This window comes from Pungitius pungitius, chromosome 1, assembly GCF_949316345.1.
Source record: "Pungitius pungitius chromosome 1, fPunPun2.1, whole genome shotgun sequence".
Taxonomy (NCBI): domain Eukaryota; kingdom Metazoa; phylum Chordata; class Actinopteri; order Perciformes; family Gasterosteidae; genus Pungitius; species Pungitius pungitius.
In genome coordinates this window covers 27,755,801-27,783,217 of record NC_084900.1, presented here as the reverse complement: position 1 = coordinate 27,783,217, position 27,417 = coordinate 27,755,801, and the positions used below count along the sequence as shown (strand labels likewise).

Sequence of the window (27,417 nt, the reverse complement as noted above, 5' to 3'; positions counted from 1 at the left end):
AATGGGCATACATAGTTTGTGCAAGGCTGGATGGAGGGATCCAAAGAGAGAGAGAGAGAGAGAGCGAGAGAGAGAGAAGGAGAGGAAGAGAAAGAGGGGGAGAGACATGCATGGACTTCCCCACCGACCCTTCTTTAAAGCTCACTGAGTAGCCCCGCAGTGCCGGCTTTGCCCCATTCACTGTCACAGGCTTAGAGGGTCTCTTTGCAAAGTGAGAGGCTTTTCGTGTGACATATGTCATTGGAGTGAGTCTCCGGTCGCTCCTTTAGCCGCATGAGTGGAGGGGCGGGCAGGGAGGCGTGTCTGTGCACCACAAGAGGAACAACGTGAGGTTCAGGAGGAAGGGCATGTCAGAGATGTTAGTTCAGAGAGAGTTGTCGGAATGATCCCTTGATGGTCCTGTCCTGAACTTTTTTTATGGACTTGTTGTGCCGCAGACTTTGGCCTCTGCCTGAGGTGGATTTGAAATGTAGAATGACTCAAAAGCCAGTAAGTATTGGTTACTATAGTATGCTGCCATTAGTCACTCTGTGTATTTACTGTATATCTGTTTGAATAGAATAAAGTGTCATTTCTGCAGCGACACAGTCTGTAGGGGTACTGGTTGAGGTCTGAGGATGTTTCGACTTAGCTGTAGTTTAGAGAGAGGGAAGGGGTGGTAGTCTACAGTGTGTGTTGGCAAGGATTAGGCCTAGTCATGTAGTAGTCACACTCTTAGCGCCCTGGCCAACTGTTGGCTTAGGAAATGCAATCCCTGCGGATTTGTGGCTATGATCTGCCATGTGTTCAGGTGATAGATCCCTCGCGCTCCCAAAACAAATGCTTTACGGTCTGTTTACATAGGAACTCCACCCCATTTCACGCTCTACAGATTTTGCCTTCGAAGTGGACTCCGTCAGGTTTGTTGAGTTGACATCAAAGTGGCAGGTTTGCGGATGCCCACGTGCCTATAAAGCGCATTCATCTGCCTCACTTACACGGTTCTGTGGGCGTGCACCGGGCGGTGGATTTGCTGTGCATGAATAAAAGTTGGCTGTTTGGTTGTTGCCAGGATCAACACAAATCCAAATAAAAGGTCACGCTCAAGTCACTGGTGGACTGTGGGCCTCACACCTAACAAGGACTCCACATACTCTGACTGATGTGGTTTCTAATCTTTTTCTTACTCATGCTTCTATAACAGTAGTGCAGGTGGTGTCTAATGTGCATGTGTGGCAGTGCACATTTGGGCATGTGTGTGTGTGCCTCTGTGTGAATTGTATTATACAATAGCACCAGTGAGATGAGAGAGGCTTACAGCTTTATTACAACATGAGAATGAAACAGACATCTCACCGGCTTTGTTAACCATTCAATCCGGTAGAAGATAATCGCAAAAAAAGTCCTTATTGCAAATAACACCCTGCTACAATCTCTCAATTTGTTTAATTGATTCTAAATTCGAGGAGCTTAACCCTGCATCTACTCCATTAACCTCCATTAACCCTTCTCACTAAGAAAGGAGGCAGGCAGCTTTGTGTCCTTAGAAGGACCCTGAGTAGCCCTCAGTCATTGTCATGCAGCGGACTGTATGACTGCCGGAGCTCCCGGGCTTTCGTTCTCCTGATAGCAGGATTAGTTAGAGGCTGAACCCATTTGGCATTGCCAGTGCTGCCACCACAGTTTCAGCACTGTGAGAAGTCAGCCGTGAAATACTGAGAGGCTTAGGCCAATTTAAAGTCTTGGATCTAGCAATTGTAAAAAGACAACAGCTTTCTGCCAGTCGGGGTGTACTGCGAGCATGCCATGCAATGCCACCAGCCAGCCTGCACAGTTCAAAGGGTAACTGACTGCACTACAATGAGGGACAACTGTTTTTATCAAGTGGCCTCAGACATTTTACATGCAGGTTACAATATAGTCCCCTAAAGCAAATGACATTTACTTACAAAAATTCATGCAAAACATTGTTTTTAGCCTGAGGCATGGGGCAAGAAACCATCAAAACAGAACACAAAGAATCATTAATGTTTTTAATTGGGGATTATCCAAGAGAAAGCCTGCAAAATGCATGGTTTTGACAAATTGTTATGGTGTGAAATTAAAGTCAAGCATTTTCCTCATGGTTGTATTTGGTTGATAACAACATTATCAAGTGGCCAGTTTTCTTCATGTGTGATTGTTTGCACCACATTTAGAAACAGTTTTAATGAGTTGCCTTCAACTATGTTTTAATAGTCATCTTTATTCTTTTAGGTCCTCCGTGCCTTACAAATCTCAAGTGCAGCCAATTGATCTCCATCAACACTTTCTCTGATCCCCACCGTCTCCATTAAGGACGGAGATGGGGTTGGTGGGGAGCCTGCAGCTTGTTCTGCTTTTGGCCTTGACCTCCACAGCCACAGGCCTCATCATCCCTCTAGAAGGTAGGAATGTCACGATAACAATTCCGGTCATGCTTACTTAATCAAACTTAATCTCGAGTGAATATGAAGTCAATTTGCAAGGTTTGATTGAAATGCAAAGCAAAATCTTTTTTTTCAACTCATAAATATTTATGAGTTGAACTGGTATCTTAATTTATTTTATTAATGTTTCAGTTCATCCGGCTCTGTATTTTGACATTTGTCTGTAGTGCGGTCCATTGTTTTATCCACCCACTCTGCTTGAGTATTAGGTTAACAGCCTTCTTAACAAATACCAACTCAATTGTTTTGTACTGAATTGTTAAAGTCACAAGTGTTGCAGCAGAGGTGTTTTGTTTAGGGCTATGAAGGCATTGCACTCAAGTGCTGAGCTATTTTAGTTCAGGCACCTTATTTGATTTTAGCACTTCTCAACTGCTTGTAGGGCTATGGGAAAATAATAGCAAAATGCAGGGAAAATATAGGACAGTTGTATTTCTTTTAATTTGCCGTTTGATCTTATCACAGAAACCTTGTCACTAATGTTAATATCTAACACTTTTATGGCTCTTCATATTACAGTGGAGCAGCCTCCAACCATAATAACTCACACATCTGGTCCCATTGTGGCCCTTCCTTTTGACAATACAATTACTATCAGGTGTGAGGCCAGGGGCAACCCACCACCAGAGTAAGTAAAACATTTTGAATGCAAGATGAACTCTGGGAAAATGCAAAACATTCTGAATATTTCATCGCCTGATGGAAACCTGCTGAACATTGTGCCCCAACAGATACAGATGGACGAAAGATGGTGAAGACTTTGTCCCCCCCTACGTCACGACAGACCACCCAGATGGCACCTTTGTGCTTCACAACAAGCATCTTACCGGGTTTCAGGGTAAATACCGATGCCACGCTTCCAACAAGCTGGGAACCGCCATGACGCCAGAGATTGAACTAATAGTTCCCAGTAAGTCACCTTTAGATAAGAAAAGAATGTATTCAATGGAAATGCTGCTTGTTGCTTTTCAAGGTCACCATATGAGTGAATGTCCTTTTAACGTTTTCTTGACGTGATTTTCCCTTCGTATGACGTTGTTTTATTAGGTATGCCGAAGTTTCCGAAGGAGTTCAATTTCCCCATTGTTGTTAAAGAGGGAGAGCCAATTATCCTTGAGTGTAACCCTCCACAAGGCATGGCCCCACGTCAGATTTACTGGATGTCGTCTGGTAAGCCATCTACTCATGCTCGTAATGTAAATGTTGGATTAGCTAGTTGGCTGATTGACTCACCACCCCCCCCCCCGAAACAGTCTGTGCTCTCGAAATATAAGTTCTATTGAAAATCTAAAGGCTAGTCAGGCCGTTTTGTCCCTCTCAGTTGTGCTTTACTTTGGTGACGTTGCTGGGGGGAGGAGTATAGGGGGGGGAAAAGCAACGTTAAGGCATCGCGCTTGTGTCATGGGGACGAAGCGTGCCGCGCAGTGTTTTCGTGTGGGGTTATTATGGATAGCTTCAAGGACCGCCTGAAGTATTTCCCAGATGAAAAGAAGGAGCCGGTGACACGTTGTGCTCTGGAGGAGGCTTGTGGCTGTCCCGCCCCTTCTACTGGCCGTCAGGGAAGTTGAAAGTCACAATAAAAAACACAGTCACGGAAAGGTACACACTTGAGGCCCACAAGTTTCATGCCGCCCCTGCCAAAGAAAAAGTAATTTACTGTGTACAAAGTCACCTCGGTTGTGGTTGTAGTGCTTTGTCAAAAGGGGGCTGAGTTTTCTGTCCAACCCCCCCGAGAGTGCCTCAGCTACATCCAACAAATCTGACTCATGTCAGAGAGAAAAACAGCCTTTTAGGTCTTTGGGTGGATGATGCCGAGGAGCAGAGTGAATGAAAACAACTTGAAAAGCATTCCTGTATTAAATGAAATTTGATATCTTTGTCTTTAGCTTTATTTTTCCAAGGATCGTCACAAGAGTAAAAAAAAGCGCATGATACAAGATAATTTGATGTCTAAAAACAGTGATTCTGTGGGTCTTTGGTAGCAGCTTAACTTTGCTTTCTCTGCCCGCAGTACACAAGCATTAGCAGGAAAAATATCAGTCACCTCGACTTAGTGCCATGTGATACGAATCAGAACCAAACATTTATGCCTTGAACATCGACTAAACAACCAATGACTTACGGCGATGAAGGAAACCGTTAAGGACTGTGTATGGGATGACCAAGGAGTGACACACAGCGCCGCTGACCCGTTGCTTAAATAATGGCTCCATGTGAAACCAAACATGCTGTCACAGTGCACTCTGGAGTTCACTGGCTCTATACAAGGAAACCTTTCAGGGCATTTCCATTAACATCTAGGGAACACTGTACTCCAATCTGTTATCATAAGACCTGAGTCTACTTAGGTAATTGGTCAAGTATTTTTTTAAACTTTTGCTGCTGACCCTCTGGTGAACCTATTGGAGACATTTAAGAAGTTGTGATTTCTTACCAGCCAACATGTCTACATTGATGACATGTTATTGATATGAATATTCTCTTTTTCAGCTCTCGAGCACATTGAGCAGGATGAGAGGGTTTCCATGGGCACTGATGGCAACCTGTACTTCTCCAATGCCATACAGAACGACACTCGTCGGGACTACTGTTGCTTCGCTCACTTCTCCAAAATACGCACCATCGTCCAGAAATCAGACATGGCTGTCGTGGTCAAGAGCTGTAGGTTTACAAAACCGTAACCACTTGTTACTCCCGATTTCTAGTAAATATCCCAGAGAGGTGAAAAGAAAATGTTATTGAGATGATCGTCCCTCTCACGACAAAGAAGCACAGCTTGTCCAGGAAAATCCACCAATACCAGTATCATTCCCACATTATTTTTTTTCTTCCTTACAGTGAAACCTGGCAACGAGTCCGCTGATGCCGGCAATGCCAGTAAGTGATTGACACATCAATTCCTTCACATAATAATCAAAATGCATCTTATGTGAACAGGCAGCATAGGTGGATATAGATTAGATATATAATAGATTAATTATAATCTATTGTGTTGATTAAAACTGACTGAAGAAGACTGCCTTCATCACAGCTCAAACCCCCCCAGCGAGAATCCCCAGCCTGTTGCTGCCCTCTGGTGTTCAGACAGAGAAGGTGCTGTTGAAGGGAGAGGATCTGCAGCTTGAGTGCATACCACAGGGATAGTATGTATATACATGCTGTATCAGCGGAGTAACTGTATATATGAGTAATAGGTTGTCGTTTACCTGCTATTGCGTTTCATATCATGTTGTTTCTTGTCGTAGTCCCACGCCAACAGTGAAATGGATGAAAATGGGAGACAAGCTGCCTCTTCGGACACAACTGAACAACTTTGGAAAGCTGTTGTTCATATCGTCCATAGATGAGTCGGATGGTGGGAAATACATGTGTAAAGCCCAAAACTCGGCTGGAGAGGTTGTCCACTACCTTGATGTAATAGTGGAAGGTAGGAACTAACACCTATTCGTTTTTGCTTCAAAGCGACCAGCTGTTGACAGAGGAATGGCACTTGTTTTGTGTGTTTATGTTTTTTTGGTCTAAAGCCAATCTTCTTAACATCCAATCATCAGATCCGCCAAAGTGGGAGACGGAGCCTCCTCAAAGCCAGCTGACTGTGATTGGGACTGATGTTCACATCAAGTGCTCGGTCAGCGGAAAACCACCGCCAGACATTACATGGAGGAGGAACGGGGATTTATTTATAGGTGAGGGGGAATAATTCAAGCTGTGGTTTTAAGGAGCAGCGTGTAGTTACACCCCCCCCCCCCCCCCCCCCCCCAACAACAGAAAGCTGACCACAAGCCTTCAAATCTCATTGGGTGGACTTGATTCCTTGAAAGGGAATGTTATGAACAGTTTCACAATATAACCTGAATACACTGGTACCAGTTATAGTTATTTCTGTACTGATTATAACTACATGTAAGAAAATGTGCGTGCGTTAGAACTCTGATCACGTTGTTATGTGTGTGTGTGTTGCTTTCAGATGACCCCGAGAGCAACAAGCAAGTTTTTGATGACACGTTGGTGCTTCTTAACGCCGGAGCACAGGACAGTGCTGTCTACCAGTGTGAAGCCTCCAACACTCATGGCAGTATCCTGGCCAACATAAACATCATGGTCATGAGTGAGTATTACAGCAGGACTTAAACCTTGCACAGCCAGCGCCCACATAAACATAATGGCTACTTTATCAGGCGGCAAATGTGGTGTTGTTAGCTTAATAGCGTTTCACGGTTCCATCAGATTTAGAGGTGCATTAAGAGCGCTGTTATCTAAAATAGGTAAAGAGCCCTGCAGCTTAGAGAGCAGGCATACATGGTTAACATGGTGCTTTACACATCTATTATACCCAACAGCAGTTTCTTGCATTTTTTGTTGTGAACCCAGCGGTGTTAAAAAAAAAAGTGTTCAACCTATCTGGCCTGCTCTCATTACAGACAATTTATTTAGCATTTCATTTTTCTTTTAAGTGTGAAAAAGTGGTAAAAAGAAAAGGGCCATCACAATTGTCTAGTGCAAGCTGACATATTTAAATGTCTTGTTCAATCCAAGTACATTTAATACCTTAATAATGAACTATGAATGAATGCTGGCAAATATTAGAAGAATTTTAGATGATTGAACTGATGGATTGTTGCAAAAACGACCTCTGTCATCTCTCATCTTCAACGGCTTCTCCGGGGTCGGGTTGCGGGGGCAACTTGTTCAAGCCGGGTACTACCAGCTATGTGTGGGGGATCCCAAGGCGTTTGGAGATGTAATCTCTCCCCCTAGTCCTGGGTCTTTCCCAGAGCCTCTTCCCAACTGTCCGTGCCTGGAAAACCTCTTTAGGGAGGCGCCCTGGGGAGAACATTACCAGACGTCCAAACCGCCTCAGCTGGCTCCTTTCCACACAGAGAATATCTCTCAGGGAGACGCCAGCTACGCTTCGGTGGAAGCCCATTTGGACCGCATGTACCCGCCACCTACAGTTCTTTCGGTTATGACCCATCCTTAATGACCATAGGCGAGGGTAGGAACGAAGATTGACCGGCAGATCGAGAGCTTCTTTTCGTCATCCTGACAAGCTTCACACTCGGCTGCAATTAGAGCTAGAGGTCACAGGCCCAAAATGTGATCAGGACCATGTCATCTGCATGAAACCACAACGGGATCCGCAGCACCCCAAACCGTAAACTCTCCTTCCCCTGACTACAACAAAAAGAAAGTCTAAAAAAATGGTTGACAATTAATCGTCAGTTTGAACACTTTAGCTCTACAGCCATGTTTGGCATAGCCAAGGCCACTTGACATTTAAAATGTCGATGGGATCATGAATCAGGTTGTATCACTTCAGCTTCAATAAGACATTTTAAATCTCTTGAAGTGCTACAAGAGGTGTGTTGCCTGCATCTGAATGATATGGGTTTTGTAAGTCATCTGCTCTTCCGTCCCCATTTCTTATGGGATAAAAATTCTCACTGGCAATAGCCTGACATTTGAAATCTCCCCTCCCTCTTAGATATGGCTCCGCGAATACTGACAAGAGACCTTCAAGAGTATGCTGTGGTGCAAGGAGAGGACATAGTCATGAACTGCAGTGTTTTCGGCTCTCCACCACCCAACATCTCCTGGTAAGTGGTTATCAGGATCATCAGGTGTATAGGTTTTAGGGGATAGCTGTCAGTAGGGAGTTTCACCTCATTGCAACATGTGACAAATGAACTTTTTTCAGTGTTCTTCTTTCAGCTCACATTTCTGTATCAGTAAGTTCTGTGCAGTTCACAGATGTGAGCAAATACAGGAATGAATCACAGCAGTGAGTCATGTTCTTCATCCACACTGCTCCAGATTTTGACACCTGTGTCTGTTTAATTATAAAACTCTCGCCTGTTAAGGGCTAACTAAGTCTATGAACCATCACTGTAGCTTTGCTACAGTTCTACTAAAGGGAAACAGGATCTCTGGCAGTCATGACATTTTTCAAACAAGCATACTTCTTTGAGATGATGTTCTACATTTTTCTAATGAAAAATTGATTGAAGTCACTTCAAGTAAACCTCGAATGAAAATTGTGAAACTGAAATAGGCTTGATTAACACGGCTAATTGGCCCAAACTTTCTCTCCAAGGGCCAAAGACGAGACTCTAGAGATCGCCAAGGGGGAACGATTTTTGGCTGTCGGAGGATCTTTAAAAATCTTCAGTGCCAAAAAATACGACAGCGGGAAATATTTGTGTTTTGCCTCTAACACGGAGGGAAATTCATCCGTCACCGCTGTGCTGGATGTGAAAGGTATCTCACAACATGATTTGTGCTTTCTTAAAGTACCAGTCCGTCCAAAGGATACATTGGCTTTGTTTTGAAACGTTTCTATCTGCAACTATACTACTTTTTTTTCAGCCTTGTTGTAAAGTTACATAACATAAACGGTTAGACTCAAATAGATTGAAAGTATGCAAGTTATTATTTTTCTATCCGCAGCCTAACGAGACGAATATTGTTATCTTATCTTTAAACGGTTCTTTTGCCCCTTGCTTTTTTTTATCTTTAGACTCCACAAAAATTGTATATGCGCCTCAGGATATGCGGATCATTAGCGGGACCACAGCCCAGTTGATGTGCCGGGCAGAGGTGGATAAAAGCCTGCTTGGTGCCTTTGAAGTGGTTTGGAGGAAGGATGGTGAGAAGATCCCACTTTCCTCTGAGGAAAATTCCAGGTAGGCTGCTGGTGGTTTGATAGTGTTTCAATTAGTTTCCAGGTGTAATTTTGCTTTAGATGGCTTTGTTCTGTCTTTATCTTTATGCTAATTCTTGTGAAGGAAAAAAAAGCCGGAAAAATCCCTAAAGTGTTGTGCCTTATCCTGCTCAGTAGAGGGTCAACAACAGGGGATTTTGATAGTCTTTGGTCTGCTTAATGAATTTACGGATTGCCTCTGCCAAGGATGTTATATATTTCGTGCCTGATTATGGTTCGCTATCAAAAAGAAAAGCCACAGTTTTAGTAACAGCTGTCAAAAAGTTTATTCAGGTCATCATGTTCAGGTCATTGCACACATTTGATCCAGATACTGATTAAGAAGAAGGACATTAACAAGAGAATTGTGCAGCTTTGCACTGTCTTTGCCCACTGAGAACTTGACTAATTTGATTAATATCGCAGCTGCGTACTAACGATTGTTCTTACACGAACAGATACTTTATGGACAATGGCATGCTACAGATCATGGGTGTGAACCTGAGCGATCAGGGAAGCTACACATGCATTGCGAGGACCAGCCTAGACGAGGACAATGCCACTGCACTACTCACTGTACTGGGTAAGATGGATTACTACATAATATAGCAGAGAGTGTATTTCATTAGTCATTAAAAAAGTTTACGAATCAGGAGATTGGATAATGTTTTGGATGTCATTATTATGTTTACGCCCCCCAGATGTTTTGTGTGTTAAATTGACAGTTTGTACTCAGCACTTCGTTTTGTACATACTGTGTTGTAGACGTTCCTGATGCTCCAAAAAACTTAGAGATTTTGGAACTGAAGAGTCAGAGAAACATTTGCCTGTCTTGGGTACCTGGGAGTGACCACAACAGTACTGTAACAGGTAGGAAGTTAATGCAGAAAGAGGTCTGAGGTCTGAAGAGGTGACAAATAAACCGAGATACCACATTTTCAAGGAGATATTGTACATCAAAAATCACTGAAATGTCCTCCTGTGAGAGTTAACAGACTAACTAGAGTTCCTTAACAAGTGGTGGCTGTAAATAGGAGCAAAGTCCGCAGGATCTGGAAGCTGGTGTCTCATGTATGCTTCAAAAAGCGACTCATTTCATTTTTGCAAGTTAGGATCATACGAATTAAGAACAAATGATAAATGTGTCCTTGTAGTTTCTTTTAGCTTGGATGTGATCTACAGTCACAAATTAGAATAGACGTGCCCAAGGAAGATCTTTTGTTATGATGAAATAGGCATTAATGTGATTTGTTTAAGGAAATATCTTGGTGCAACAGATCTCAGTTTTAAGGCCAGGTCTTTCTTAAGGAATACATGTGGATCAGATTTGCTCAGCACCGGTTGTATGTGTTTTATAACATTTGTTTAATATAATTAATTTGCAATTACATTTTTCAAAACTGTGGCGGCACCTGAAATTAGATTGAGTGAGACAGTAGTTATATTAGAATGCAGACACTGATGAATCCTCATAATTTGGTGTAGTGTGTCCTAACGAATTTACACATTGTAACATTAACATGGAGTAACTTGAAGTAGAACTTGGCATAGCGAATGTATTAGCAAACGGCTGCTCATTTACAGATTCGGAAGTTGGGCAGTAACGGTATTATCTATTTTTATCCTGTTTCTGGCAACCTGTCCAATATTCACTTAACTCAACTTTTAGCTCTGTTTTTGGTCTCTGCCATCTGCTGATTTAAAGCCACAGCAGGTCTGCTATTTGTTGCTGAACATGTTGCCTAGAACAAGGAGCCTAGCTTAACAGAAAGGCTTGAAGCAATTAAGCCAACCTAGTAATACAATAAAAACCAACACACCTTAACCTCAATACTTAGATCAAGTAAGTGAAACACATAATGGTATAATGCATGCTTTCTCAGCAGTGATAACTGAATGTCTCCTTGTCTTGTCTCCTCCATGAGCACAGAATTTATTGTTGAGTATGAGGAAAGCCAATGGGAGCCCGGCAGGTGGAAGGAGCTAAAGAAAGTTGCCGGTAACCAGGCAACAACCGAGGTTGCACTACAAGGACACCTTAACTACCAGTTCAGAGTGTATGCTGTAAACGTTGTTGGACCCGGACCCCCCAGTGAGCCCACTGAACGATATAAAACACCTCCTGCTGGTGAGGCTCACTCTCTTTAATTAACGTTGTTCTGCTGTGGAGATTTGTTGACTGTGAAAGCATGAAAAGTTTTAACAAATCTTTTCAAACACGCAGAGCGTTTCTGTGTGAAGAAATAGGCCTTTGAACACAGTGTTTTTTTAGCAGTGCAGCTATTTTTCGGTCTGAGATGTATTAGCTCCAGCACATGCACATGGTTAGTGCCTAGTTGTAGCTGATCCACCTGTATACATTATTCTTATTACATATTTCCATTTTTCAAAAATACTTCTTTTCAAAGCTCCTGAAAAAAATCCTGAAAACATCAAAATTCTAGGCCACCTCCCTCACCAACTGGACATTAGCTGGGAGGTAAGAGATAGAACACATCAATCTGTACGATTGCACTCTGCAAACTAATACAGTATGGAAGCCAGATTTTGAAGTCATCAGTACTTTTTCCTGTTGTAGCCACTGTTGCCTATTGAACATAACGGCCCGGGCCTTGAGTACAAAGTGAGCTACAGGAAACTGGGCGTGGAAGATGTCTGGACGGAGCATCTGGTCAAAAGGCCCCACTTTGTCGTGCGGAACACGTCCACTTTTATCCCCTTCGAGATCAAAATTCAGAGCAGGAACAGCCAAGGCTGGGGACCGGATCCTAAAGTCGTTACAGGTTACTCTGGAGAAGACGGTGAGTTACAGACTTAATACTCGCTCTACACTGCATGCATTCACGTCGTAAATATACTTGATTCCCAATAGATGTTTATTTGCTTCAGCTGTGCTGTTTCATTAAAACTCTTCAGGCTGAACTCGCACATGCTCCTGTTGTCTTTCTTACTTAACTAACTTACTGTGTTATTGTATCTTACCCCGTCTTTAGCCATCTTTTGGCATTGTCTGCGGAAAAATGTGTCAGGTTAAGTTTTTTCCCTTTTCCCCCTTTTCCTCATGTTTTTCAACCCTGTGTGGTTGTGCTGTCGTGACGCTTCCTCCCCTCTGAAATGGAAAGAAACATCGTTTACTAAAACCCAGCAGGTGGCAGACAACCTATTGTAGAGCAGATGGTAAGTCAAATTTCCCCTTCTGTCTCAGAAGCCATGGGAGATTTGACACATCACGTCACACGCTTCTTGGTGTAGACCTTTTGAAGCCCAGTGACCGTTTCCCTTTCCAGTGTGTCCTGTCCTTCTCTACTTCAGTAGCATGTAGAGCAGAAAAAAAAAACTTGTCATTCCATAATTGGTGTTGCATTTGTCACTACTGAAAATTAGAAAAAAAAGACTTCCTAGTTTGGTGTTCAGCTGAGTTTGTATGCGTGCCCATATATGCGGATCTACCACTGTTTTCATCTACTGCTCAACCCGCAGTGATCATGACCAATTCCTCCTAAAACATAACAGCTCAGACTATCAAATTACGCTGTTTTTGTCTTACAGGATTCTTCCCTTACAAGTATTCTTTTCATTTTATTTCCTTCCTCTGTGGATGTTTTTGTGAAAGTGTTAAAAAGTTCCGGCAAAGGCAACCTGTTGTTTGCAATTTGTCTGTATTCCTGACCTTCCTCTCCGTGTGGTTTAGTCCCGACTGCAGCACCACGGGACATAGCAGTGGAGGTGATCAACACCACTGTCCTGCGAGTTAGCTGGACCCCGGCTCCACCTGCCACAGTGAGAGGTCATCTAGGAGGCTACAATGTAAGTTTTAATATGGTCTTAGAAAACCGGATCTTTCCAGACTTTGTGGAAGTCGTTGAGTGACATCAAGGCTCTAAACAGCAGAGAACATTTTCTTGAGGGGATCATTATTCTAGAGCTGATTTAATAGATACTTGCAGACTTCACCTCTTTTCACTGATCTGTCTTCAGCGTTACACAACCTCAACAATGAGATTCCTGCACGTACACTCAGAGGCATCTCAGTTTTGAGAGGAGTAGACAGTGACAACGTGATTGAAAGCTGAGGAGCTACTTTTGTTTAAAGTGAAAAGATTCATGTCTCGGCTTCACAGTTCAAATGCGATGTCTTGCGTCTCCTATCTGCCTCATTAAAAGGAACGCCAGGAATGAATTGCCGCTCCTCAACCTTCTCTGTCTGTCTGTCTCTTTCTCTTTCTTCCATCCTCTGTGTGCAATCTGTTCAAACGTGTTCTTCATCCCCATTTCCCATCAATTCCCTCTCCCAGGTTCACTGGTTGAGGAAACGAAGTTGGTTGGAGCCCAACAAGATTTTAGATGACCGCAAAATGCTCTCTTTTCCCGGGAAGAGGACTCTAGCCGTGGTGCCGGGCCTTGAGCCGTTCTCAGAGTACATACTCACTGTCAATGTTTTCAACAAGAAGGGGAATGGGCCCAAAAGTGATCCAGTCACCTTCAACACTCCAGAGGGAGGTAAGCTTTGCAGATAACACACATGTAGACTAAGACAGAAGAAAGATAGAGCTGTAATATGGTGGACATTGAAATTGACTCAGGAAACGAGAAGAAGGAAAAAAAGGAATTTAAATGGAAGAGATGGAATGAATAAACACGAAAAACACATCTTTGAATTTTGATTTCAAAGAGGGAGTAGAGGTCATTTAACAAATCTAACTCGGTACTTGTAGGAAAACAATATAAAAGATGTATACATTGAAATAAAGTATTTATTCAGTTTGTTTTTCATCTGTGAAAAGAATGAATATTCAGCTTGATATAAAGCTTACGTTATTTGGACAAAAAACTGGCGCTTCAATGCAATGTTTTATCACCCCCACATGAATAAGAAAAACATGTGCATACAGTAGAAACATTAACATTACTCCCAATTTCCTAGCTCCTGAGCTAGTGCCCATTCTGACTGCCTCCAACGCCCAGAAAGACTCCATTTTGCTGGTGTGGGCCCCGCCGCTGGAGACTAACGGCATCCTCACTGGTTATCTGCTGCAGCACCACCTCGGTACGTACACGCACGACGGTGTTCGACTAATTAGTCACTGACTTACACGGCGCAGACCTCTGGCCCTGTGTGAGGTTCTACATTAATGCATGTCTCCTTGCCGTAGCGCAGCGCTTTTTCGGCAGCGTGGGTGAAGTGTGAGAGCATGTGAGAATAGATCAGGCTGTAGAGAGGGAGGAAGGGGTGGGGCTGGTGGATCTGGGATGTGGCAGCTTATCGTCGCGTCCTCGTGTTCTTTTGATAAACCTGAAAGACACAATAATCTACCCTTTTGCTCTCCTCTTTTGTGTTACCACGCCAGACACTAGGTTGCACTGTTTAACACTGAAAGCCTCACAATGGTCTGCAACACTCCAACCGCGCAATTCAGATTCTGTCCTCTGCGTTTCTTATCTGGTGCCCTCCTGGACCGCATTTTCTCTTCCAAAAGGATCATTTAAGTCAGTGCTGCTTGTGCCTCTTATTCTCATTTATTTGGCATTCATCCCTAGGAAGAAATTCATCTCGCAATGGAAAACCCTCTTTATACTTGAGAACATTTAGGGTGAACAAGCGAGTGAGGGGCTTTCATTGCTCGCTCTGTTTTCAAAGCCTACACACTCTTTGGCTGACATTTATGAAATCTTTTGTGTAAAACGTGAAAGCGGAGAGCGCCCTTTGCCGCCTCCACCAGCAACCCACGGAGTCTGGCCAGCACTTCAATACACTTGCTCCACCTTTTCCTTTCTGCTTTCTTCCCCCCCCCTCCGTATCAGATGTCGGACTTTACACTGATATTTCCACACACTGCAGTCTGTAGGTATAGAATTCTTGCTTGAATTGATTTCACCATGTAATTCAGGCGAGTTTGTTTTCACGTCGACTTTGTGCTATTTGTTATACTATCCAACAGACACATCCAGTTGAGTCATGCAACCACTTATGAATAACTACATAGATATTCAGCATTGTAGATTTTCTCAAAAATACGGGACATATTCTGACGCAGCATCACATGCTGGGCACATATGTGGTTCTCACCTGCGTTGGCACAGTGATGGCATCAATGTGGGGGGGGGGGCGTCTCAGGATACGTGCTTTCTACCGTCTGCACACCTACTGCATCCTGATCTATGATGCAAGTGTGGTGACACACTACGCTGCGTGTGATTGCTGCTCCTCTGTTTTCCTTCTACCGCGTATGTTTATTTTATTTCCTTTAGTCTCATTGTTACACTCCCAACAGCCTTTTTGTTTTTTCCCCCTGTTCCTGTGATTTTTCCATTCCCTTTACACAAAGTCCTTTGAGCTTTTCCTTCATTATGTATACTAAGGTTTTTCTTCCTCCTGCATTTTCCTCCACCTTCCTCTTCTCCCTGATTGCCACTTGTTAACCCCCCCCACACACCCTCTCTTGAGCTCTCTATCTCCGCCTTTCATCTCCCCTTCCCGTTTCCTCGTAATGTATTCCTCCCGAGCTCACCTGTCAAGACATGTATCAGCTATACTCACTTTCCGCCTGAGCTAGCATGACATCTCTTCATCTCCCCCCTCCCTCAACCATTGACCCTCATTACAGTTGTGCACCATTAACATACAACGTGCGCCAACGGTGAGGACTCCTACTGCTCGTCTCCGCCGTAGGCTCACTCATGCCTGAGGAACTGACCTGACATCTTTCTCCCTCCTCTATAGTTAATGAGACCACACTGGAGGTGGTTGTTTCCCAGGAGACAAACATCACCGGGGCTGACACCACCCAGTGGCAGCTTTGGGGTCTAGAGGAGGGCAGCCTCTACCGCTTCCATCTCCGAGCCTGCACTCGAGCCGGCTGCGGGCCTCCGCTGGCGCAGGAGAGCAGAACTCCAGTTACTGCAGCAGGTGAGTGGACAAAGACGCAACACCTAACTTGTTGTTTTTTATATACAGGAAACTATATGGCAGTTGACTGTACAGTGTAATAATTCATACGAAGTGGGAGCAGTTGTAATTTAGAGTAATTGTGCTAATGATGCCATCTGGGTTATCTGGGCCTTTGTTTTACGTAAAGGGGGTGAAACAAACTTGTGCAAATGAAGGACAAATGAAAGGTCCATTGGAAAAACTCTTTATCAAGCTCATTGCAGGACCTGTGCTTTGGGAGCTATGCCCACACGTGTAAAAGAGGTAAAAGGGTCATTTATCATACAGTTTTAGTCTTTCCATTTGTTACACATTCTTTCCTTCTTTTTTTTTCTCAAAATGATAATAGGACATTTAATTTGTGGCCTTCTCACAAATGAAGACTTACTTACAAAGTAAGATGACAATGTAGCAATGGCAAGAGCCCAGCATCAGGCACTAAGGTTCCGTGTGATTGCTTCCCTAACTCCTTTTTGAATACCTTCCAATAGTTTGCATATTAAAAGCTCCCTCTCCAGGATATATGTGACTGTGCTTGAGAACATCTAACAAACTCACAGCTGAGGATTCAAGTGAAGTCACATAAAACAGGGAGTCTGCAGTAGAAGCTGGTCCTAAACCATTTAGAGCTTTCTATGAATGTTTTTTAACATCTAAAACTGGAGGGCTCTGCTTTGTTTTGAAGTTTAGCAGTGGAATCGTGAATACTTCAAATTTTAATCTCCTAAATACCCTTTTAAAAAGACATTGGAAAAGTCACAACGGCCTCCTTGAGATGAAATAATGAATCACCATTTTTGGCATCTTGCTAGTATTGGAGTGCTTGTACCCTGGCAGTATTCATCACATTGTCTGAGATGTTGGCTTACGCATACACTTGACTAGATGAGAAGATGCTATTTTGGCCACTGATGATTGCTGCAATATGAAGGTTAGTTCATATTCAAAGACAAAAGGCTCCGTTCTGGGTAACTCAAGACTCCTAGAGAGAGTATAGTGTTAGTCACGAGGAGCCTTGTTTGTAGCCATAGAAGGTTTTTGGTTGCAGAAAGGCAGGATGGGAGTGGGATTAAGGCACTTTGTTAATTTGGCTCTTCTAAAAATCTATAATCACGGGCCATCTGTATAGCTGTGAAGATGGGAAAAAAAGATTACTCCAACGTGAATAGCTGTCATGATGTAAACATGCACAAAATGCATTTAAAACGTTGCCAGAAAAACAATGACGTCAGTGTGGTTGTAAGTTGTTAAATTTGTCATTTGGTGATCTTTGGTGATTTTATTTGAATGTCTCCACAACATTGATTCATTTCAGAAAGCTGTGGATGTAAAGGTCATTTTGTCAAAAGCGTGTAAGAGGGAGGGTACGCCTGTAATTATTGAAAACCTTCTTGGTCAATGTTTTCTACACCTGCAGTTTAATGAAAGCACAAAGGAATCTGTCTCTTTCTTAAGAAAACTCATTGATGAATTATGATCAAGTTATAACGAATATTTCATCCACAAACTGACTATTCATCAAGACCTGCAGTGGTTCTTAAATCTGCACACTAATTACTTTTTTTTGGATATGTATTCAAGAAAAAGTAAATCTTTGAGTTGAGTAATTCATTTTTGAAAGACCATTTTGGAGATCAAATCCCTCCTTGAAGAGCTTTTCGGCAAAATTGGACAAAAGTTTTTTAGAAGGCTTTTAGAAGGAGTGAATGCAGGGATTTTCATGTTTCACTGCAACCCCTGCTTTGAATGTTTTGCCTATTTTTTACTATTTGCAGTCCGTGGAAAGTGAATGGCTGAGGTTGGGATTCGTTTTAACAACTGATTCATCATACAAAACAACATGGTGCAACGTCCAGTCTTTTCTCTGATAATGTACACAGCTTTATTGTAAGTGGTTCTGGGCTTGTTATAAATTAAACATGGACCTCCAGTTCAGCTCCTCTGTATTTCCTGTCAGTGGCTCTACGTGATCTCTCATGCAGTCGAATGGAGTTGATAAATCATGGGGATGTTCTGTCACACGGTCCTCTAATGACCTTGAGTCTTCATCAGGTTGTTGTTCAGGGTGTCATCCATTTCCGCCACAGGCCCGCTCTCACTGAGTGAATTAATGAGCTGATAAATTCAGAAAATACAACCTCTGCTTTGGCATCTCTGATTAGTTTTGGGTAAAGTTAAAAAGTTCTTGTTAGCTATAGGGTTTTGAAACAGTACATGCTAAATCTGTGTTATAACCTCCCCCCAGCGGCCTTTCTGTGGGGAGTCTGCATGTTCTCCCTGCGTGGTACTCCGGCCTCCTGCCACAGTCCAAAGACATGCTCTGGGGATTATGGTTGATTGGGAACGCTGCCCTGAGGTGTGTGGATGGGAGTGCGATTGGCTGGCGACCGATCCAGGGTGCACCCCGTCTCTCGCCCAAAGTTGGCTGGGATTGATTCCAGCCCCCCCCCCCCCCCCCCCCCCGCGACCCTGTGTGCAGCATAAGCGGTTTGACGATGGATGAGTGTATATATAATAACAAAAGACTTTATTTCCATCCTTTGACATATTACATCTGTTTCAGATCAGGTTCATATCCAGTAAATATATAACATGTGTTTATTTCAGTGTTTGTGCTTTTCTACTAGGGGGTGCCAAAGCCAAAAATTCAGTTTTTTGAATACATGGCTTTAGTGTGTGCATTTAATATCTTCCATGAAACAGAGATATGCAGTGTTTGCCTATTTTAATTAAGCTCTTTGTTCACACTTAATTCTCCCCTCAACAATCTTGAATACCAGCTACATCTAGCGTGTGATTACGACACCCTTCTTATTGCAGCATGAAAAGTGATGAAGGCTTCTAGAAAAAGATGTTTAAAGTTCCATTACTTATTGAGACCAAAGAAATATGAGAAAATCTCTGCTTTACTGTAATGAAGATATTAATTCCTCTCTGACTTTGATATTGCCCCCGAGGCATGCTGTAGGCGGATGTCCAGCCTGAGAGCCATTAGATGCATTGTTTGTGAATACGGCTGAGTAGAAGCTCGGTGGGGAGATAAAATGGTCCTGTGCAGATGTATAGATGTCAATAGCACGGAGCAGGGGCACCATGAATTTCAACTTTTGATGGAGAGTAATGGAGTAACAGTGAAAGAAATTAATGCATTCGAGTTAGTGCTGCTTTTATATTTCATCTTTGTGACCAAGTGAGCTTTTAATGCTTATCCCCATGGCATGAACACTGGCTTGTGTGTTCGTGTTCATTTGTTTTGAAAGGCTTGTCATGAAAAGCGGGGCTGAGGTGAATGACAGACACAAATCCTAGTAAAGGAAAGGGTGAGGCATCGGTGAAAAGAGGGAGCAGGGAAGACTGGGAGAGAACAGCTAATAGCCATGGCAAAAAAGCATGGCAGACAGAGGGAAAAGAAATCTATTTTTCTCCATCAGGTCCCATGAGATAACACGGGAGCAGAGCTATAGCGGACTGCGAACAGGACAAAAGCACAGAGAAGAATGTACCTCTTAAGTCAGATAGAAATAGCCAGCTCCTTCAGTGATTATATTATTTGCTTCACGGCGTAGAAATTTGAAAACCCATGTTGTCATCGCAGATACATCTGCTGATAGTAAGAACTTAATGTTTGAAAAGGTTGAGAGACATGTTGATCCAAGGCTGATTCCTCTTCACTGAAGTCCCTTCAGAACCAGCGATGGGAGAGGAATAGTCTACAGCAGTGTGTGATGACCAACACAGTTTATACGTCTGGAGTACCTCAGTATTCTCTGAATGAGTTCGGGTTATTCAGATCCAAAAAGAGTTTTCTTGTTGTCACGTTAAACTATAAACCACTCAAGTTTGAACTGTATTGAACGCAGAAAATAAAATAACTTTCAATGTGTTGCATTTTGCACCGCTGGATAACACCTAATCCTGACTGGAGATCTGATCTAAAAGGGTTAAAACCACTACAACCAAATATTTTATGATAACAACTGAATATGAGCTCATAGTAATGGAACTACAGAGAATTATCATCTGAATGTTTAGTTCAACTCAGAACTTTGGAAGTTGAATAGTGAGTTTCAGCTCTTTAGTTAAACTATCTGGACTCAAGAGCTTCAAAAAACAGTGTACCAAAAACACATCGGTAATTTAATGGTATCAGTTGACACAGGTTTAAAAAGTGATCATTTAAATTACACATTTGGAAACTATAAGAAACATGGTGAAATTTCTGCAATGGAATTTTTAAGCAATAGCAGTAAGCCATTGGAAAGAAGAGTGTGGCTTTTCCCCTCCACGGTGCTTTCTGGTGGTGCAGCTACAAGCTACCAAATCTAAAACACAGATCACTCATGCAGGCATCCACCTGTGTGGGTATGTTTGTGAGGATGCAACGCCAAAATATTTGTGTGGGTGGATGTACATGCATCTCTGCGTGTGTGTGTATGTGTGTGTGTGTGCTTGTGTGCCTGGTCTATAAACCTTAAAGCTGGCTTTCCATATATGTCCATAATCTTCTGCTGTATTTCATTTTCTTTTCATTCCTCTGAAGATTTGTCCCCGACTCCAGCTGTGGCCCCTGTTCAGAGCAGTATGTATCCATGCCTGCAGCTGCTGCGGCTTGCTAGCATAGAAGTAGTGGAGATAGACATGGTTGTAGGTGTTGTTCTTTTTATAGTTTTTTAGCAGTTCAGAATCCAAGTCCCAATGTGACAATTGTAGTTTAAATTTGCAATTCCGATTTTTTATGTGCACCCAAACCCAACTGCAGTAACGGTGTGTTTACTATCAGTCACACTGAACTTGCACTGTTCCATTAATCCAGTTTTCCTGAATACTTCCACTACTTTGTGTAGTCTGTAGAGCCTGCTTGTTGCGCAATATAGAGTATTAAACCTGACAGAAAATCTAACATCTGAGGCTTCTCTCTCATTTCAGGCTACAATTGCTCTCTCTCCGTTCCCATCTCTATCCCAGACAATTCTACTCATCCTTCTTTAGGTATATAGCTCACACTTGCACATGTTGAGCAAAAGGAACATCTTCATGTACCTTCAACTTTCAACTAACACATGGATCCGAGACACGGCGTTTCAATCTATTCTGATATTTGCGCAGGGTGGGGAGGCTTCAGGGAAATGCCAGTTTTGCTTAAGCGTGAGGGAAGACTAGATGTCACTCCCACCCACCATCTCTATATCTACCCTTTATGAGTCAAAATCAAGCTTGACTCAATTACCTGGGCCCAGTATAGCCTTTTGAACTGTCTTCTTGAAGGGTTTCTCCTACCTGCAGTGTTCTCGTGCAGCAGGGAAACCTATTCACTTCTGCTAATCCTCTTTTCCTGCCTTATTTCTCTCTTTCTCCGTGCTTGTCTCTGTGTCCCTTTCCTTCTTATTTTCCACCTCCTATTTCTTCTCTCTTTACCAGTGCCGGTGCTGTTCAACATAAGCTCGTATGTGAGTGACACCTTTGCCAAAATCAGCTGGATTGCCGAGACAGAGCAGCAGGACTCTGAGCTTTATGTGGCTTATATGAATAACCGTAAGCTATATATTTGTAAGTGGCATCATGTGTGTTTGCAGCCGAGAAGATGTCATGTAAACATATGTAATAAGCCTTGCGTCTGCATGGCTACTTCCACGTTTTCAATGATGATGCCTAAAAATATGTTAGAATAGATTTCATTTTTAAAACAACAAATACGTTTCATAACGAAAAAGAACTATTTATTACCAAGGTTTTCCTGTCTTGATTTTCTATAGCATGATTGCTAATACAGACTTGCTGCTTGTGCACTTCTTGGTCCTGGCTGTGCAGGTGATGGTAACTGGCTGGTATCAGAGGCTGTAAATGCTTCTCGAGGTTTCCACGTTATTGATGGGCTCAGACCTGGGACGGTGTACACCGTGCGCCTCATGGCCAAACGCCTGGTCGATAACGCTAGCATTTTTGAAGATGTTATCCAGACCCGAGTCAAAGGTGAGAGGAGAAAACGATGAATAGAGAGTAGTGATTTGAGCTTTAACGAATGATATCGACTGTGATCAATGTGTGAGCTCATTTCATTTTCTTGCATCTTTTGCATGTGCATTTGTTCTTTCTTATCTAACAATATGTCATAAGAGATGGAGTGTTATAGCTGAAGGGAATGTGTGTCAAATACAACGTGAGAACATCCTCTCAAACTAGAATCCATCATTTTCAGTCAAAGATAAAAGAGTGTGGAGCGCTGGAGGGGATCGCTATGCTCAAAAAGACCACGAGTAAATAGTAGATTTTTGAGTTCCGCGTCTCTTTCCTTTTTTTTTGTCCACAGCCACGGGAGTCCAACGGAGCAACTTTTTGACCCAGGGCTGGTTCATTGGGACCATGTGTGCTGTGGCGCTCCTCACCCTTGTCGTACTCATGGCCTGCTTTGTGCGGCGAAACCAAGGTGGCAAGTATGCAGGTACGCCGCCGCCTTCGTCGACCCAGAGACAAGACATGTTCCCCATGGAAAAAGGTCAGTTACCCTTTGACCAGCTTCAGGAATTGAACCAAAATGATTGAATCTTTAAAAAATCCCCAAATTTAAAGGGGGACCTTTTGACCGAAAGAACGATGATGTGCCTAAACTATAACCTCCCCCCTCTGCCCCCCCCCCACACACCACCTTCCTCCCTAACTTGTTTGGAAAGGTGTCATCGACTACTCATGCTACACCTGCCACGTCAAATGTCATCAAAATCCCGCTGCGCTGTCCACGAGAAGCCTCCTGCATTGTTAAATATTTCTCGCGGCCCCGTTAGCTCTGCCCGTTACGTGTGATTATACACCACGTCAAGCCAGACGAGTGGGAGCCAGCTGGCTTTGTTTCACACCTCCCAACCCTTCACCTGTGCAGAACTTTCTGGGCTTTTCCCCTGCACCTCGGTGCTGTCATGTATCAGAGCCAAATTCAATGTCACTATGGTATCTACAGAACCTGCAAAGTGTCTCCTCTCTCACTCTTTCCTCTCAACCCACTTCGCCACCTTCTCCCCACCACTCCGCCTCTTTGCCTGCAGTCCATTTTGACATGAATCACTGAATATTTCATCAGCTCCTTTGGATCCCCCCTCTTTGCCCTTCCAGCTCTTTTCACGAAACCCCTCTTTTGTCTCTCTTGAAAGAAAGTATTTTTTAAAGCCTATTTACACAAAGAGCAGATTTGTAGCACTTTGAGGCCGATGAACAGAAGAGAGCCTTTCAGTGTGAAATAATGTTTATATAGTCCTACTTAGTTTATAAAAGCTTTTCCCATTTACACTCAACTGATGAAAAAGTTTGTAGCATTTATTCTTGGACTGACGATCACTGTGGTTGATTAAAACCAACAAAAGGCGGATGCTGCTGTTTGGGTTATTTCCCTTTGGAAAATGTTATTTATTTGAAGCAATGCAAACAATTACATTACACGATTACATACTGTATGTCCCCACAGTAAAAGCATTAAGTGATCACTTCTATGGATGAAAGTGCTGTTTTTTGACATTGGTGCTGAAATGTCTGTCTCGCCCCTTTCTCCGCAGTGAAAGAGAGGGAGAACCTACACTCTGTTGTGGAGTCACAACCAATGAATGATGACACCTTCTGTGAATACAGGTGAGCTGTGCTCGTGCTCTGCAGGGGAGAGCTGCAGTGCCAAAGTGTGCTGAGGAAATTTCATGTTTCATTTCCTTCAAATACATTGTGCTGCAGCAATTAATTTAACAACCATACCTCAAAAACCTGAGAAACTAATTCATCATGTGTCTAAGTAATGCTTTCTCTCCCATCCCAAAAGCAAACCACACATTCGTGATCTTTCCCAGGATCAGCCAAGAAGGCATTGCTGTCATCATTTGATTGGCTAGGTAATCACATGGTGTAGTTAGGGGTAGCGGGTAAAAAAACTCTTGAGCTTTGCCCCCCTTTAGATAGAATGATGTGCTTTTATGTGTGAGTCCGGTAGGTGTAAATATACGTAGATGTATATTTGTACGTAAGTGTGTGTTTGTTTGTGTTTTTATATATATATATATATATATACATACATTATAGCAAGTCAATACATTGAGCTTACTACTTACTACAGACATTAGGCAAAGTGCCCGTGCTTACCAGGCATTTTGACGGATATCGTTTAGCTTTTAAACCCCTGATTCACCTTGTGATCTCCACCTGTATGCTTTGGAATATCTGTCCCATTTATCATTAGAAACATGCAGATTGATTCTAGAAGTTTAGTCAATCCGGACTAATATGGAAAATGTCTTGCACTTATTGAAAAAGGGATAAACTCAGCATGGTAAATGAGTGGAAAAACAGAGCCTTTGAGCCCAAAGCAGTCAGCTGTTGTACTTTGTAAAGCTGTTGAATTCTACATTGTTTGCATTGTTAGGCCGGTGACAGTTTAGGAAAATTGACTGAATCCCATGTTGTCTGACAGCACTGCAGCAACTGTGTGACAATGACGTCTGTTTGTGCACACCCAAACAGGAATCCCCTAAAATAGCCTCTTCTGTCTGCTTTGATTATGCCCGTCATCATATTATTTAGAACATGATTACTCATAACTGCGTGAATGCTGCCAATTGCATTTTTATTGTTCTCGCCAAGACTAGAATTCTGTTGAAGACGCAATGCATTGTTGACACACCCCTGTTCATAACTCATTTTTTTTACTTTCCAATGCCTTCAAATGACTTTTATATAATAGTTGATTATATGATATATGATCAATACCATTGTTCAAATGATTGCAGTCCAGATGCCAAGATGGCTTTCAAATATGTTTTTAAGTATAGTTTTCTACAAGGTTTAACACGGATTCGAAAACGTGAGGAAGTACCAAGTAGTGCAGGCGTGAATCGAAATGATCACACATCCACTCTCAGTGAAGTTGGTCCATTATTATGTGATAATTCTGTCTTATTGTGGTACAAAACTCCATTGCCAAAAGTGAAGTAAATATTGTGTTGTTGACCTAAGCTCTATGTCTCACGAGGCAGAAGATGCAAATGTTTGGCTGGTTGGTTTCATGAGGCCTTCCAAACGACTGTCCCCCCAGAGTGCCCTTAGCCTCCCTGTGTTGTTGTTGTCCCCCCCCCTTATGAGCTGGAGTCAGCGCTCTCTTGGCCCGTTGAATCTTTAACGGCAATAGGCCACCCACTGGTATGCTACGTGCTCAGAGGGCTGACAAGTGGTAATTATGCTTCAGGCAATTTCTCTTTGGAGACGGCCCTCGGCAGTCTTGCCCCCTGTGTCCACTGCGAGAGCAGACTGGCATAGCTGGAACAGGCTGTGATCCAGCAGTGTGACGCTGTTTTTTGCACAGCAATTCTTTCTGTTTTTTTTTTCATTTGCAACTCTTTTTTTCTCATCGTATCGCTCACCTCCATTTGCATGTGCTGTTGGGGAGAAAGGAGCAGACGTGGAGAAGTTTTACATCACACCTAAAATAAACACAGCTGCAGGTGCAACGGAAAATAAAGATCCTCCTTGCACCTGATGATTCTCTGCTACCCTGAAACTAAGTCAGCATGGGTCAATGGCAAGACAAATTTGATTACGTTCTGCCAGGTGATGCGGCCCCGTCCCCTCACCTGTATGCGAGGCTCAAGGAAAGCCTTTTCTCAGCAACAGCTGAGACTCAGGCTGAACGGGATCGGGGCTCGACAGCTCTCAGCCTCGTTTCATCACTTCATCCAAAGTCACTGTGGGCGGGCTGCGGCGGGCGCGGCATTCCAATGCAGCCACTTATCTTCGGCGCTCCGGAGTCGACGGAGAAAGAGGGCTTGATAAGAGTCGAAATACAGACCCGATAAGGCTCGCATGGTAAACGGCATCACGGAATAGCGTAGATAAGATTGGTTATTAAAAGTCCCTATGAAGGAGACCCGGTACGTAATCTCGGCTTCTAACCATGTCTCTGCTCTCAACTGCTGCTCAAAATGTCGAGGTTGTATTTGACAAAGGTGTATACTACAGTGTGCCCAAATGAAATCATATAATCATACACCAGCCTCCACGGCGCCGCCTGTGAACGCAGACATTCTATGCTATGAATACCAAACTGAGAGAGAGAGAGAGAGAGCCCTTACCAAACATTGGACGGTTTGGGAATTGAAAAAAGCGCACAGGGAGGAAAAATATCCTCAATGTTTTGAGGTGACCCTGCGTCTCGTGGTGAGACACCTGCGAGTTGGCCGGTTGCCCGGCCTTAAATTGGCATCTAATCTCCGTGGCCTGCGTGTGGGCCTCTGAGAATACCAGGAATGACAGGCTGTTTGTCTGGGATTGCATACGCCCCACCCCTAGCCCCTTTTCCCTTTTCTCAATCTCAGCGCCCCACCTCCCCCACGAAACACACACGCGCACACGCACGCACGCACACACACACACACACCTCCCACTCTTCTTCTTTCTCCCTGCACTCTGGCAATTTCCATTGCTGCTTCTAAAGAGATTTGAAATTGCCTTTGGTCTTGAAGCCCTGGCAATTAGCAATTAGTGAAGTGATTGTAGCAAGCCCTCTTTGTGCTGCCTTTTCTGCTGTGCAGCCGCTGCCTCCTCCCCTGCCTCCTTCCCGCAGAGATGTACAAGAAGCATTTGCTTGGTGACTTGGAACATGTTTGTGTGTTAGTGCAGCCAAGCACATGGTAAACCATGTGTACTGTACAGGCTGCGTGTGCCGGTGTGGTTACTTGTGCTACTGTGTGCTACTGTGTGCTACTGTGTGCTAGTGTGTCGGCCTCACACTGCCATGGGTGTTGCGTTGGAACCCATGCACTGCACAGCTGACCCTGTTGTTGTTGTTGTTGTTGGTTTCAGTGACAGCGAAGAGAATCCGCTAAAGTGCGGTAGCTTGGGTTCCCTGACTGGAGATGAAGCACTGGGGGAGAGCGTCAGCTTGGTTGACTACGCCAACGTGGGACGAGAATTCAACGAGGATGGTTCATTTATCGGAGAATATTCTGGATTCACGCACAGAGGCTCTGTTAGCGAGCCGGATCAGGGTTAACCCCAACCCTAACCCGGACCAGTCACCGCATGAAGCCAGGCGCCGGTTTAAGAGGCCGACTTCAAATGTTTTCAAGATACTTTTTAAAATGTAGCTTCCCTGGGGTTAAATACAGCACAAATAGCCATCTATGAGGGGGATGAAAATGACTCAATGGGCATACGTTTTTTTACAGGACCCGTGAGAGAAAAGAGTACATGCAGCACACAAATCCTGTTGGGAAAACACTGTAACATTGTCTTTGTACATATTGTAAGAGAATGACCTGTATCATTTGAGTTTCTCAAGATTTCTTTTCATAATAATAAAGTTTGTTTTGTACCTTTTA

At 43.3% G+C, this 27,417-nt stretch overlaps 1 protein-coding gene across 8 annotated transcripts; it reads left to right on the top strand.

Moving 5' to 3' along the window:
• Positions 1-232: 232 nt before the first annotated feature.
• On the top strand, positions 233-27,417 carry LOC119203346 (neural cell adhesion molecule L1-like protein). 8 transcript variants are annotated; one of them, XM_062564092.1, is made up of 30 exons: positions 233-489; positions 2,236-2,405; positions 2,967-3,075; positions 3,179-3,357; positions 3,495-3,617; positions 4,938-5,108; positions 5,286-5,324; positions 5,479-5,590; positions 5,693-5,874; positions 5,999-6,133; positions 6,415-6,555; positions 7,933-8,044; positions 8,542-8,705; positions 8,965-9,130; positions 9,606-9,730; positions 9,913-10,017; positions 11,078-11,275; positions 11,556-11,626; positions 11,726-11,948; positions 12,839-12,954; positions 13,443-13,647; positions 14,072-14,194; positions 15,869-16,054; positions 20,616-20,654; positions 21,494-21,607; positions 21,884-22,045; positions 22,383-22,568; positions 23,617-23,689; positions 23,871-23,940; positions 26,900-27,022. In XM_062564092.1, the coding sequence occupies exons 2-29, from the start codon at positions 2,324-2,326 to the stop codon at positions 23,938-23,940; spliced, it is 3,711 nt and encodes a 1,236-aa protein (XP_062420076.1). In that variant the 5' UTR covers positions 233-489; positions 2,236-2,323; the 3' UTR covers positions 26,900-27,022. The 8 variants fall into 8 exon arrangements, with proteins under 8 accessions (XP_062420076.1, XP_062420078.1, XP_062420070.1 ...); XM_062564094.1 differs by having other exon boundaries at positions 235-489; positions 22,383-22,514; XM_062564086.1 differs by lacking the exon at positions 23,871-23,940 and having other exon boundaries at positions 237-489; positions 26,900-27,417.

Bases quoted from the DNA above. Each gene is read 5' to 3' on its own strand.
- LOC119203346 (XM_062564086.1), top strand. From the start codon at position 2,324: ATGGGGTTGGTGGGGAGCCTGCAGCTTGTTCTGCTTTTGGCCTTGACC. The intron at 5,875-5,998 runs GTAGGAACTAAC...TCCAATCATCAG, and splicing joins CCTTGATGTAATAGTGGAAG to ATCCGCCAAAGTGGGAGACG. The intron at 9,131-9,605 runs GTAGGCTGCTGG...TTACACGAACAG, and splicing joins TCCTCTGAGGAAAATTCCAG to ATACTTTATGGACAATGGCA.